The 15,248-nt window shown below is 41.9% G+C and overlaps 1 protein-coding gene across 7 annotated transcripts in view; it reads left to right on the top strand.

Moving 5' to 3' along the window:
* Positions 1 to 15,248, top strand: part of LOC124140953 (trichohyalin-like) — a 104,084-nt gene that overhangs the window by 66,913 nt on the left and 21,923 nt on the right. For all 7 annotated transcript variants that reach the window (XM_048403658.1, XM_048403655.1, XM_048403656.1 and 4 more), the window contains 2 exons: positions 13,980 to 14,252; positions 14,902 to 15,187. In XM_048403658.1, coding sequence (XP_048259615.1) covers positions 13,980 to 14,252; positions 14,902 to 15,187 — 559 coding nt within the window. The remainder of the gene's footprint in view (positions 1 to 13,979; positions 14,253 to 14,901; positions 15,188 to 15,248) is intronic.

Below are 15,248 nucleotides of genomic sequence, written 5' to 3'. Positions count from 1 at the left end.
ATGTGTTTGGTAACTTGAGCAGGAAGCACAAGTGCACGAGGGGATGGTATTTCAGATGACAAATGAAAGAAGACAGAAAGATTGTGACCCAAATTAAGTGACTGGTGGCCGTGTCGCACAGACAAATTTTTATTAAATGTATCCTCGAGAGTCAGTAAGAAACTAGAAATAACTACCTTTGTTCTGTAAATCTCACCAAGTTTCAGCTTTCGCCTCTTCCTGTGTGGAATGAGGTTTCACATTTGTAAAATGATCTCTGTTATCTGTCTGTACCATCAACTTAACTGCCCTCACCACCTGCAGTTTTCCCGTCCCATATTGCCAAGCAGGTGACCCACAAGGAGGAATACGGCCCTCCCTCAATCCAGACTCATGAGTTATACTGTGCCTACCACAATAAGTTGTGATTATTGCAGGATATTACAGCGATGGCCCACCTCCCTGAGGAAGGTGGGCTATGTTGAGAGAATGACAAAGACGCAACAGTGGATTTAATGGCCGAGGGTGTGGAGGTTCTAAAGGGCTACCCCAATTTAGAAATGGAATAAATAGTATTTATGTGGCGACTTGAGTCGCCAAACATATTTGTTAATATATAATTAATGGTAAGGCCCAAATGGCGGAAACGTCACAACCCGACCACAGCTGCGGGTCTAAATGGGAGCGAACGCCGCCAGGCCAAATTTAATTGTTAATATATACTTAATGCTACGGCCCAAATGACGGAAACGACGCAACCCGACCACAGCTGCGGTTCTAAATGGGAGCGAACGCCGCCAGGCCAAATTTAATTGTTAATATATACTTAATGCTACGGCCCAAATGACGGAAACGACGCAACCCGACCAACGCTGCGGGTCTAAATGGGAGCGAACGCCGCCAGGCCCAGCTATGTGGCAACTTGCGTTGCCAAATATAATTGTTACTAGATTCCCGAGTGAAAACCCGGGAAAGACTGGGTTCCAACTGGTAAGAAGGTAACCCAGTCTGGGTTCCCGCTGGAAAGCAGGTAACCGGAAACCCTAATTAGTATATGTATCAATATAAATTATGATGATATAGGAGGTAGCCCAGAAGAACCACGCCACTCCACGACTTGTTTTATTCACATTGTCAAGATATGTACAATATTAGAGAGAGATATAATTAGTTATGTACAATTTGTTGTGCCTGGTACCTGTCATAGACAATAAAATTGATGTACAATGGAAATGAGATAGATGGAGGCAAACAGGGCGGGCGGGTGGGAAAGCGGAGAGTGACAATGCGATGTACCACGGATTGACAGCTGAGCGAAAGTGAAGAGTAGAGACGGTTACGTAATGAAAAACCCAGTGATTACGTCACCACGAGATGGTTACGTAACTTCCGAGGACACGCGCGTGCGATGACGTAGCAGGAAGTAAGTAAAATTGTAAACATAAGATGATATACCTGCAATAAAAACATTTAGTCGCTAGTACTAAATGTAATTATTGCAGGATATTACAGCGATGGCCCACCTCCCTGAGGAAGGTGGGCTATGTTGAGAGAATGACAAAGACGCAACAGTGGATTTAATGGCCGAGGGTGTGGAGGTTCTAAAGGGCTACCCCAATTTAGAAATGGAATAAATAGTATTTATGTGGCGACTTGAGTCGCCAAACATATTTGTTAATATATAATTAATGGTAAGGCCCAAATGGCGGAAACGTCACAACCCGACCACAGCTGCGGGTCTAAATGGGAGCGAACGCCGCCAGGCCAAATTTAATTGTTAATATATACTTAATGCTACGGCCCAAATGACGGAAACGACGCAACCCGACCACAGCTGCGGGTCTAAATGGGAGCGAACGCCGCCAGGCCAAATTTAATTGTTAATATATACTTAATGCTACGGCCCAAATGACGGAAACGACGCAACCCGACCAACGCTGCGGGTCTAAATGGGAGCGAACGCCGCCAGGCCCAGCTATGTGGCAACTTGCGTTGCCAAATATAATTGTTACTAGATTCCCGAGTGAAAACCCGGGAAAGACTGGGTTCCAACTGGTAAGAAGGTAACCCAGTCTGGGTTCCCGCTGGAAAGCAGGTAACCGGAAACCCTAATTAGTATATATATCAATATAAATTATGATGATATAGGAGGTAGCCCAGAAGAACCACGCCACTTAGCACCAAAGTGCTACCCCACACCCCACGGCCGCGGATTATGATACGCGTGCCCGCCATGATTGCCTCATAAGAAAGATGTCTTACCTTTATATTTACCTACTTGAAAATTTGGACCAAGGCATGATCAATATCCTTTACGAAAGCTCCTATCCCTTTACAACTAAGGTGGATTCCCTCCCACTGGAACCAGGACCTGTCAGTGGCCACTATTCTAGGATGGGGGATAAATGAGAACTTAGGAAGGTCGCGGAGACGATTGGCTAACCGCCTATTGAGCTTAGATCTACTCTTTTCCACCTTACGTGGGTCGCGTGCGGAATGCCAATACCTTCGTTGTAGGATACCGGAAAAACAGACATGGGTGTTTGGTAGGTGTGCCTGGATCTGCATGATTGACGTCTCCATATCTATGAGGAGCTGGCTGGTCTTTGTGGATCCCAAGTCATTGGATCCCAAGTGTATTACGACAGCTGAAGGACTGCGCCTCGTTGCCTCCACCTGAGCGTCGATCACCCTGTCCAGGTCATTCCACCGCAGTCCGCCCCTTGCCAACCACAAAATCTTTTTGTGGGGCACCAGCTCCGGGCGCTGTGGGGACAGCTGTTGCCTCGCCCTTGTCATAAAGCTCGAGCCCACCATCCAGACTGGAACAAATGTACTATAGTAGCATTTGGCAGTTATTAGTTATTTGCCTTTAGTTCTTGTTAACTAACATGAATAATTATGTCACAGGAAGACGTATGTACGACTGATAGCATTCTGACTTCCACCTGCCGTATTGCTGGATGAGATGTGGTGGTACCCCCTTGATCGCTGCCGTTGTTGCTGCCCCGATTCGGAAAGAGTGGGAAGAATAACTTTCCGTACCTATTGAGCTGAGGGCCAAGGCCTTTTTTAGGACCGCTTGGAACTGATACCTGGTTAGCGGTGAATGGTCAAAGTGGATAAATGCTTGGGCGGGGCCAGATGGGCGTACCTTTAAGTAAGCCTTAAGGGCAGCCACTGGGCAGGGTGATTTACCTGGTGTCGGCTCTATCCCCACTGAATTGCCGTACCCATGTTGGTCGCCTTTGGAGTGTGGAAGGTGGATAGTAGCTTTTTCCGGTTCGCCTGATATACTTACGTTATTGATGGAGCAGCCTGGCTGTGACATCTTAGTTTGAACTAGTTCACTTACTCTAAAGAAGCCAAAGAAGGCTATACAATAGACAGCTCTGAAAAGGCATACCTCGTATGACGAAGAACAAACCTGTGTGAGATTGTTGATGACCACCTTCAACAGATCCAGAGTAATAGGTTTCCTTGTGTCCTGGCGCCCTCTTGACTTGTACATACCTGTTATTAGTTTAGTAACCAGGAAATGATTGGTACAGTCTTCCATACCTTTAAATTTATGGTTGGCGGATATACCAGCGATATATGTTTTGACTGTGTTGGGAGAATGGTTGGTGACTGACAAATGAGCAATAAAGTTTACGACCTGATCTAGGGGGACTGGCCACGTTTCTGGAAGCTGATGCACCGATCTGAACTGCTGCAGCGCGTTGATGCCTGTCCTGTAAGTCGACCAGGTATTTTCAGACAGTGACTGTAGTAGTAGCCTGTCAACTTCTTGCTTCAGATGTGCCATATGTTGTCTGGAACTGGCGTTGGCGCAGGCTCTGCTTCTGGTGCTACTGCCCGGAAACGATTGAACTGAAACCTCGAGAGTGCATCGGCTATAACATTGGAATTAGTTGCAATGTATTTTGACTTAAACAAAATGTTATAGTTAAGACAAAGGAGGATGAGGCGGCGGAGAAGATTCATCACCCGAGGGGCTTTGGTTGATTGCTTGTTGATGATTGCCACCACTGCCTGGTTGTCACAGTAGAACAGTATTTTCTTGTTCATCAGCTGTGTTCCCCATAGTTGAATGGCGCAGACGATTGGAAACAGCTCCAGAAAGGTCATGTCAAGTGTTGTCCCATCCTTAACCCAATGGTCAGGCCATCTACCGCAGAACCATCTGCCCTGAAGGTAGGCCCCAAAACCTATGCCCCCTGCTGCATCTGTGTAAAGCTGAAGGTGAGAGTTGTCCACCCACAGCTTGTCCTGAAATACTGATACACCATTAAAGTTCGTGAGAAATGTAAGCCACATTTGAAGATCCTGTTTTACCCATTCTGTGATTCGAATATGATGGAAAGGTTGCTTACCTTGGCAGAGCAGGTCGATGAGTCTTCGACAGAATGCTCTACCCATTGGGATGGCCCTACACACAAAATTGAGCTTACCAATGAGTGACTGTAATTCTTTCTTTGTTGCCTTTGAGTTTGATGTGGCGAGTATGTGCTGAATTTGGGCTGTGATTTCACTGATCTTACCTTCCGGTATTCTCACCTGCATAGCTAGCGTGTCTATTTCGAGGCCCAAAAATGTAAGTTGAGACACTGGACCTACTGTTTTATCCTGGGCGATGGGAATACCAAGATGAGTTAGCATTTCTAATGCAGACTGCAAATAGGATTGGCATTGTGTTGTGCCCTGCTGTCCCCCCGTCAGAAAGTCATCAAGGTAATGCATAATCGGTATTGCTGGGATACGCTGACTTATGCACCATTGGAGAAATGAGCTGAAGGTCTCAAAAATAGCACATGATATCGAGCATCCAAATGGTAAGCATTTATCAAAGTAAAATTTACCTTCGAATTGGATACCCAGCAGTTCGAAATCATCCGGGTGCACTGGTATAATTCTGAATGCTGACTTGATGTCGAACTTTGCAAGCAGTGCTCCCTTTCCCAAGTGTTGCACCATCTGTACAGCTTCGTCGAACCTGGCATAAGAGACTGAACATGCTTGCGGATCTATGTGGTCATTAATTGACCCTCCTTCTGGATAAGACAGATGATGAATTAGACGGAAATCATCGACTTTCTCACCTTGGCATTGTTGTGATTCTGCCTGTTTCTTTGGGAATAGACCTACAGGGGATACTTGCAAGTTAACAAAGGGGATAGTGCTAAACGGTCCTGCCATTCTGTTAAGATCCAGTTCTTTTTTAAGCTTTTGTCTAACGATGTCCCTCCTATCTTTATGGGTTGCGGATTGTAAATTACCTGCTAGCCGCCTATGGCGTGTACCTTGGAACTCGAGTTGGAAACCAAATGTAAAACCATCGAGCAAATATTGCGCATCCTCTGCGTTTAACTGAGAATAACGACACAACCATGGTGTTAACTTATCTAGTTTGACGGGAGTAGGAGCCAAAGACCTTACCTCTAGTTCCTCTGGTTGACTGCCTTGGGCCATTAAAGCGTGGGCTTGAGCCATTAAAGCGTGAGCTTGAGCTATTGATTGAGAGGGGGGGTCGTGTGACCCCCTGTCCTCGAAAGCAGGTCGACGCCCCGAGAGCTGTTTCGCCGCACTTACTGCATATGTGGGTGTACGCGCAGCTGTACTTTTTACACCCATGAGGTTTGTTGAATGCGTAGCATAGGTTAAGTACAGGGTCTGAAACACTTGAAGCAGTCAGCTGACCGAATGTACCACCTACCTGTTGACGCCCCGACTGCGGGATCATGTATTTTAGCCATAGCTCACCGTCAAGTTTGTCCCATTGTCGTAGAGGGTCTCTAGCCATCCTATGTCGGAATTGCTGGTCGTATAGACACCAGGCATCCGGTCCACATCTAAGTGCCGCTGAACGGATTGTTTCCATGTACGATAATAGGCTTTGCACTATCCGTAGGCTGAAATGTTTGGCCAGGTATATGTTCATGTAAATATGGAAAGCGGATGTCCAACTTCCCAGTGTTATTTTCCTCGTTGGCGCTTTGACAGGTTTAAATAGTACCTTACCTGCAGTATCGGTGACCATAGTTAGCGCTTCGCTGTCCTCGGTGCCCGCGTCGTTGGGTAGAAGTGTCCCGATGTCCACATACTCACCTCGCCATACCTTTTCCCTGGTTTGTTGTTTGACGTGTGCATCGATAAACTCTGAGTTGAAGACGAGGGATTCCCCCGACGGACGATTTTCATTGGCTGACGTGTTCGGTAGTGACACGTCACCGTGAGCCTCGATCTGAAAATGCGGGTTAACCCCGCCTGGACCGCACGCATCGAGAGAAAGCGCGGGAATGTCAGCACTGTCGGTGCTACGTTGTTGGCCCATGTTATTGGCCCCCGATTGCCCCAAGAGCGCCCAGATTTGTTGCAGCTGCTGCGCTACTGATGCGGTTTGATTATTATGCGAAACGTGATCAGTTTGTTTGGGCACGGGCGCAGTGGAAGCCAAAATACCAGATGGTATTGACACCCGATTATTTATGGAATATTGCAACTCACCGTCCGCTGTAGCGCTTGGGACGATGGTAATCCCGTTCACCTCTCTTGGGGGTGGGGTGACGACTCGTGCCTGTTTGGCCCCCCTGACCAAGCGATGATTGATGGCGGCTCTTCTTTTCGCGGGCATATCTATCAGATGGATCTATCAGCGGTTTTGATAGGAGTATGACTAAACGTCAGCGAAGCTATAAAATAGGTCTATCGGCGGTTGCGAGCAAGGTATGACGTCAGCGAATGTAGTCTGAAGGATGAGCGAAAACGTAAAACGTAGAAAGCGGAGAAAGCGGAGAGTGACAATGCGATGTACCACGGATTGACAGCTGAGCGAAAGTGAAGAGTAGAGACGGTTACGTAATGAAAAACCCAGTGATTACGTCACCACGAGATGGTTACGTAACTTCCGAGGACACGCGCGTGCGATGACGTAGCAGGAAGTAAGTAAAATTGTAAACATAAGATGATATACCTGCAATAAAAACATTTAGTCGCTAGTACTAAATGTAAATACGTAGCCTTGCTGTGGCCAAACATTTTGTAACAATTTGGCAAACTTTGATATGTAAACAGCACATATAATTCAGTTTTATTTCATCTTAACATATCAGTTGAATCCCACTTGACCTTTTAAGATCCGGTTAAGAATAGATTTACAGCAACCTATGCTTGCCGTTATAGGCGACTATGCTTGTCGTAAGAGGCGACTAAAGGGATCGGGTGGTCAGGCTCGCTGACTTGGTTGATGCATGTCATCGTATCTCAATTGCGTGGATCGGTGGTCGTGATATCAATCACTGGATTGTCTGGTCCAGACTCGATTATTTACAGACAACCATCATATACCTGGAATATTGCTACGCGCGGCGTTACACAAAGAACAACAAAAACGGAAAAAACGGATCCTACTTATTTTGTGGATACCATAACAATAAATCAAACCAATAGATCGTTTGAGCTAGCTAAATATAAAAAAATAGTCGATAGTCATATTTCCCTCTGTTGGTCCCACGTGAAATGTTCTTCATGAATACTGTAAATCATGAAATTAACGCAATAATAAGTCAGCACATTAATGCGAGTATAGAAGAACCCTGGCCTCAAATGCGTCATGATATTTATGAGAGTAGCCTTGCAAAAATCACTGTAGTCATAAAAACGATTTTTACATATATAAATACATACAGAGGAAATGCTTAGCATTTATCTTTTAAGGAAGAATGTGGGACTTGCTTAATACATATGTATGTGGACATATATGTATGTACATTTGGATGAATATAGATATACCTCCTTATAGATAGTGATCGTAGATGATTGTAGAACGTGCACGAAGAATATGGAATAATTATGTGAGTAATCGGGTAAATACCACTTTTAGCAATATTCAGCCATGTTGCGATATTGGTTTCCAACATACAAGACGGACCATGAAATTATGACTTCAATTTGGACCTGGCTTTCTGGTGTGATGTAACACCCCATAATCTAATGTAGAAAAAGAGCTAAAAGCATGAATAAAGATGGGCATATATTTGCGTAGTATTACTACATTAATTCATCAGTATATATGTATTTTGCGCAAAGGATATTGTAGATCGACGCTTACATGCGCATATAACCTATTCACCAGTGCTGTAATATTTAATTCATTTGTCTTTTGATACATATAGATATGAACATGGAGAGGCTGTCTGAAGAAATATAGACATGCATGGGATCTTTTGGATAGTTGTACTTCACGGTTAGACAAACTCTTAGTCTCTGAAAATACATTATTTTGGTTAAAACGAGAAACTATATTTAAATTTAAAAGGAGCCCAAGTGAGATGGAAATTTCAGCCTAAACCCATTGAACATCTAGGCTTGTTTCATTTTGGGGCTATAGCATTGCAGTAAGGCCTGGGCGGAAGGGAAAATAATTTGGTTCAGGGACTGTGAGACAAACTGCATCACGGTCTGTATCGCCGTCATGATCTTTAGAGCTACGAAATTAGAGCCATCTGAGACAGCCACTCGACACCTGTTTGCACCCATCAGATACCAGTCACTACTGTCACTACTCCTCTCTCCAAACGAAAAAAACCCCGAAAAATGTCGGAAGTGTATATTTTTAATCCTTCTAATTTACTATTTAGATACATGATTTAACTGGGTTTAATACCACGTTTAGCAATATTCAGCCATATTGCGATATTGGTTTCCAACATACAAAACGGACCATGAAATTATGACTTCAATTTCTAACACCCCATAATCTACGGTAGAAAAAGAGCTTAAAGCACGAATAAAGATCACGAGATGTTACTGATGTATACATCTTGACATATATTTGCATAGTATTACTACGTTAATTCATCAGCATATATGTATTTTGCATAAAAGGATATTGTAGGATCGACGCTGACATGCGCATACCACCTATTCACCAGTGCTGTAATATTTAATTCATTTCTTTTGACACATATCGACACGAGAAACTATATCTAAATTTAAAAGGAGCCCAAGTGGGATGGAAATTTCAGCCAAACCTGTTGAACATCTAGGCTTGTTTCCTTTTTGGCTATAGCATTGCCGTAAGGCCTGGGCGGAAGGGAACACCTGTTTGCACCCATCAGATACCAATCACAACTTCTCTCTCCAAACGAAAACAAAATACGAAAAATGTCGGAAGTGTATCCTTCCAATTTTCTATTTAGATAAATGTTTTAACTTTAAAGTAATTATATGGATCTCATGTATTATTGGTATCTGTGATGCTGGTACCGTTTTGTCGCCATTGTGTAGCTTTTGTGGATTTATTATGAATATCAAATACATGTCTTGAAATATGGACTTGTAAAAGAGTTCATCAAAGAACCATATGCAGCCATTTAATTGGCTTGTATGGATATATTATCCATTTACTTATACACACTTATTATGGACATATACAGAATTTCATTGTACCTTATTATTAAAAACATTATCTGTGAAGATCCGGGTTAGAATAGGCCTTCAACAACCCATGCTTGTTCGAAGGCGACTAACATGATCGGGTGGTTAGGCTAGCTGACTTGGTTGATGCATGTAGATTGGTGCTCTTGGTGATGATAACTGGATTGTCTGGTCCAGACTGGATTATTTACGAACCACCATCATATAGCTGGTATGTTGCTGAGTGTGGCGTTAAACAACAAACAAACAAAATCTATTATTAAACACCTTCCAACAATGAGAAATTAAACTTATATTTCTATATATTCTGTTATATTTATAACGTAATTTGATTCATAATTTGATTATTGCGTTGCTTTCTTCCCTGTCATTCAATGTACATGTTCAACCCCCTAAACTTTTATTATTTCATTTTTCACAAATGGATACGTTAATGAGTTGCCTAGATCTCTCGTTACCTACTCACACGAACAGATTAAAATAATTTGTTTTACTATCATATTTCTGTTTATCTAATTCATAATACGAAATTGATAATTCATTTATCACAGTATAGATCATATTCGTTTATATCACTATCTGATGCTAAGGTTTTATTGCAGAAATTATAATTAATTCAAAATGTTGAAAGATACACAATTTGCCATTATTTGACTTTTAAACTGTACAAAGTATAATATAATGATCAGAATGCCTGTAACAGGTAGTGTTTAAGAAAGAAATATTTGTCGATAAGTCCCATTTTTCAGATATGCCCTTCAGTAGTATTATTGTATATCTCAAAAGAGAGGTTTACATTGTAGTTATCATTATTTGTGGATAATTCAAAAAGCAACATAGATAATATATATGCTACCATGACGAAAGAATACAGAGTATACATAACTCACAATTATCCTAAAGAGATTTCAAATCACAATAACATATCTGATATAAAGAGAGGTGGTAATGATTTAATCTCTACATTGTGCCCTTGTTCGTGAGCCCTTGTTCTATTCAGCAAACAGCCCCAAACCGAAACTCCACAACATATCCGATTACACTGATTCAGGCTGTCCCAGTTCTCCATGTGATACTGACGCCCGTTCGTCTCCCAGACCATAGAGAATAAATTTAAAAGGAATCCAGTTCAAGTCTAGAACGATTTGGCAAGCCTAGATTGCCTCAATTCTATCCATGAAAGTAAGCATTAATAAAAAAATATTGTTCTTGTCTGCTTCAGATTATATTTTGTAGAGACATATTTTTAACTAGGAAAATTGTACTGACACCGGCGCTGTCCCTATTGAAGCTATTTATAAGAATTTTGAATTGTCGTCCATTGTTCGATGTCAATACATCGATGACAAGTGAGGATATCATAAAGTAATCGTTGATGCCGTGCTACACTATAATAAAAATTATAATCAAGTTGACTGGTGTGTACATTACTACAGTGAACATGTACATGATCATGCCCTAATAATCAAATGCCGTAATGTCAGATACTAATATATTATTGTGTGATGAATTTAAATGGATCAGTGGTAACATGTGATATTAATATTCCATCAATTTTTCTCCTGGTTGGTCCATCCATGTCTACAAAATGAACATAATACAATTAAAATGGAGCCTAGACCAATTCTTAATTTCAGGCTAGGGCTGTGGAAATCTAGACTTTCCCAATCGTTATAGATTTGAGTTGGTCTCATTTTTTACATTATTCTCTTGGGTCAACGCCACAGCTCATACCATACACTAACAAGACCAGATTGCCCCCTGCCTGAGCTCCTGGATTTTGGTTATATCATCTAACATGGCCAACTCTGCTCTTAAGTAAACAAGAACCTAATCAGCGAGGGGTCCTTTATCATCCCTATGTGACTGCTTATAAAAATCTGATATCTCTTCCCAAAGACCTGGTTAATAATATATTTTCTGCTGATTATTCGAAATAGAGTGAGTGAGTTGGTACTAAATATGTTTACGGTTTTATTTTAAATGACTGCAGCGCTCCATTATGAAAACAAATTGTTTTAACGCCGCTCTCAGCAGTATTCCAGTGATATATGACAGCGGTCTGTTGTATATGAAATAAATGCAAATTGAATCTTGAATCTTGAAAGTTGTAACATTTCCGCTAATAAGTATCACATGCAGTATACAGTATATCAACTGCAATATACTGTATACAACATTCAGTATACAGTGTGTCGCGAGCTCTGCGCTGGGCTGGAGCACACATTTCCTACCCCTCTCCCTTCGGCAAACACCTCATGAGGGTTGCAACGAGGTCACAGGTCAGGCGTGCACTCGTCAGTTGTCTAATGCGGTCAAGAGTAAGATCTTCCGGAAGACCACTGCACTAGAGGTATGTGGATTGTTGATGAGGTACTACGTGTTTGGAACTGGGAGTCAAACACTAAGCACTTTTAGAGAAGAGCTCACAATAAAACGTTATGGACTCGCGACGGACTTGTGTTTTCATGTCAAGACTTACATGTATGAGGTTGAACTTCTACAACAGATGTAACTTGGTTACCTCTTCCTAACTGTAGCATTAATTAAACTTTACGCCTTTTATACACATTTGTGATGGGGCGACAATGCGACAACGAGACATATTTTGACCTTGAAAATGTCGCGTTACGGCATCGTCGCCCTTTTGTAAAATAAAGAAAAGGATTATTCAAAGAGCGACAATGCAAACACACAACAATGCGACAAATGGCCAATTGTTGCGTTTTTGTTAATTTTGACACGTTTTGCTTGTTTTTGTAAGGGCGACAATGCGACAACGCGACAATGTCCCTTCCGTGATCCCTGCAAATAAAACAGTTATGAAATAGAAGTCTGACATGCCAATTAAAAGATAAAGTGTTGCAGCTTCTGATTTCATAGATCTTCAAGAAGGATTATCAATAATGGGATGGGTGATGAGTTTAACTGCATGCCGAGTCTATACGCTGTGATTAACAATAATGCTCCGAGTCAATACATTTTGTCAAAATGTATGACATGTATTACGTGAATGAACATATTGTTTATACTCGTCCATGTTTTTGACGGACAATATAATTTACATGCTCGGTAAAAGTGAGGACGGACATCACTGTGTGTTTCAGATGAACAATTGACTTGTCCTTGCATGTGTTTGTGACGGGTGCCACTTGTGTGGCAGGATACTCTCACCTTTTCCCGAACACCCGTTGGATGGCCTGAACCAATTCGGATTTTAATCCCACATCTGTCTGTACACTGTGATATAACTGAAATACTGAAATACTGTACAGTTGAAAATGGTGTTTAATGCAATTACCGTAGTGTGTTACTGCAACTGTTCAAATGGTGTGCAGTGCTGTTATGTAATATGTAAAAGAAAGCATATTCAATTATCCAATTGATTTAAATACTGCATCAGTGTATTTTATTAACGCCCAAAACCATAATTTAAACACATATAATAACAGATCATATACACGCATGGTGCCTTGACTTATTGCTAACTTTAATAGGCCATCCCGAAATAAAATAGTTCCCCGCCCCCCCCCCATGTTTTAGTGTGTTTACAAGAAATATATTCCAAACAATATCCTCATTAGATGAGAATTACCTCAGTAAGTCAATTACAATGACAGAGCGTCGTAATACATTTACATCAAGTACAATACGTCAAAATGGCCGACACGATAAACGTGACGGGAGATATTTCCGAAGTTGTTAATTAACCTGTGGCTATTTCAAGCCTTTGTCATCACTGATCAATTGGCCGATCGTTGAAAGGTGATTGTAAAGATGTGTCAAATAGATACTAAGTTAAATTCATAGATTGCTGTAGATTGTCACTACGATAGTTTGGGATGGGTTGTAGCGAGGGTATCCTTAAACGGGCATGCAACCGAGCTTCTGTATGAATTCGTACCAGGGAATTCCAGGGAATTCCAAGTGTTTACGCCATTTCAAGAATGCAGTCACGTGAAGAACGTCATGTGACCGACCTCTCGTCCTAGTCGTATATCTTGTAAACTTCACATTAAAAAATTAGTTATTATTTTAACCAAATGAAACACAAACCATTATTCGATAGGGGTAACTGTTCATAGCCGAGGGATATGTTACCACAATAAACTTGGTAACATTGTTTGGTTTGACTTCTTGGCGCGTGCCTGAATTCCATTAACATGTTACATATCCTAAAACTGGCTTATCAGCAAATCTCGCTGCACTGCGCGCGACAGATACTAGACCAAGGCATGCCAGAAATACGAAACCTAAAGCTTTCAAAAGGAAGCCTTGGGAATCACGTGCGTCGGGGGACCAGCGCCAGCTGATTGGCCATTAACAGGTGTACAAGGCGGAGCAAAAAGCATCGTTCTTCCGTCCATTTTACGCTTGAAAAACTCGACCCTTTTCTGCACACTTTCAAGACGCTCACCAATTAATCAATTTTAATGAATTTTTAGTCGTTTTTCCGTCTAATGACCATATACGGAAAAAAACGACGTTATCGTGTTTGCAGTGTTAATAATAGGTTTTCGAAACTTTTGATAAGCTCAACCATAATCTATGTTAATTGTTAGGTTGAAGGAAGAATATGAAAAGGACCTTGAGTTACGTGTTGGTAAAATCAAAGAGAATTTCACCAAAGAGATATCGAGATTGGAAGAAAATCGTGGCATAGATCGCACTGGTATTCGTGACCTTGAGAAGATGTGTACTGACCTTGAAAGGCGACTGAAGACCGAGCGGGAGGAGGCCGAGGCTCTGAGGGAGAAGGACTATGAGAAGCATGAGGAGGAGAAGGAGCTACTGAGGCAGGCTCAGGCTCGGGACAGGGAAAAGCTGACCCACCGGTGAGGCTTAATGTGCTACCTCAAGGGCCTGATTTCAGACGGATTGTGAGAGAAGGTGTGATGCAATATCTCGTGTGTTACACCATTATGAAAAATTTGTGGTTTTTGTAACATTAACCAGTAATGTTGAAATGGTTGGGTTGTGCTTTCCTGGGTCAAAGGTGTCTGATCATTGTTTCTTTTTTCAGTTTTGACTTTTTCTTGAGAAGCACTTGATTGGTATAGTTGTAATGTTTTGTAGATGTTTCTATACACATGGTGGTTGAAGTTTCTTTGTGGTAAAACAAATTGGAATTGTTATATTTCTAAAATGTTTGGGAACAGTCAAAAACAATTTTTTCTGAGAAGCCTAGTTACCAGAGAACTGAATTTTTGCATGAAGTATGTCCACCAAAAGCAGCTTTGCAGACTTCTTTCTGTTACTGTTGATAAAAACAACAATGTCTGTGTGCTTGAAGAATTATGACTATATCTTTTAGTGTTTTGTTGGCCGTAGTCGTCGCCCTTGAACCACCAACATAGTCAGCTTAGAACTTTATTATAGCCATTTATTTGGTTCAGATCTCTCTGAACACCTACATCACTGGCATTGTTGGCAACTCCATCAAATGACATGAGTACATGTTATTTTGAAGTTGCACTGTTTCAGCTTGCAAGCAGAGCACCAGCAGAGACTTCAGCAGGAATCGGGGAGGTCCCGAGATGATCATTCGAAGGAGAATTCAACCCTGCTGAGTACATCGGCACAGGATGTCCATGACCTTGAACAGAAAGTTGCTGACCTTGACCTTAAGTTGAAGTTGCAGCAGGAAGAGATTGAGTCGGATTGTGATCGTCAGAGGGATGAGCTGGAGCAGAAGCACCAGCTGCAGATGAAGGAACTGGAGACGAGGCTCAAGCTGGAGCAGCTGGACTATGAGAATATGTTGGAACAGGTTGGTGGAAATAGGACAAAAAGCATCTTAGTGTAGGCATGGCCAGACCAGGATCTTGTGC

This window comes from Haliotis rufescens, unplaced genomic scaffold (genome assembly GCF_023055435.1).
Source record: "Haliotis rufescens isolate VD_foot unplaced genomic scaffold, xgHalRufe1.0.p SCAF_3, whole genome shotgun sequence".
Taxonomy (NCBI): Eukaryota; Metazoa; Mollusca; class Gastropoda; order Lepetellida; family Haliotidae; genus Haliotis; species Haliotis rufescens.
The sequence above is the reverse complement of the archived record's forward strand: the minus strand, read 5'-3'. Positions and strand labels throughout refer to the sequence as shown.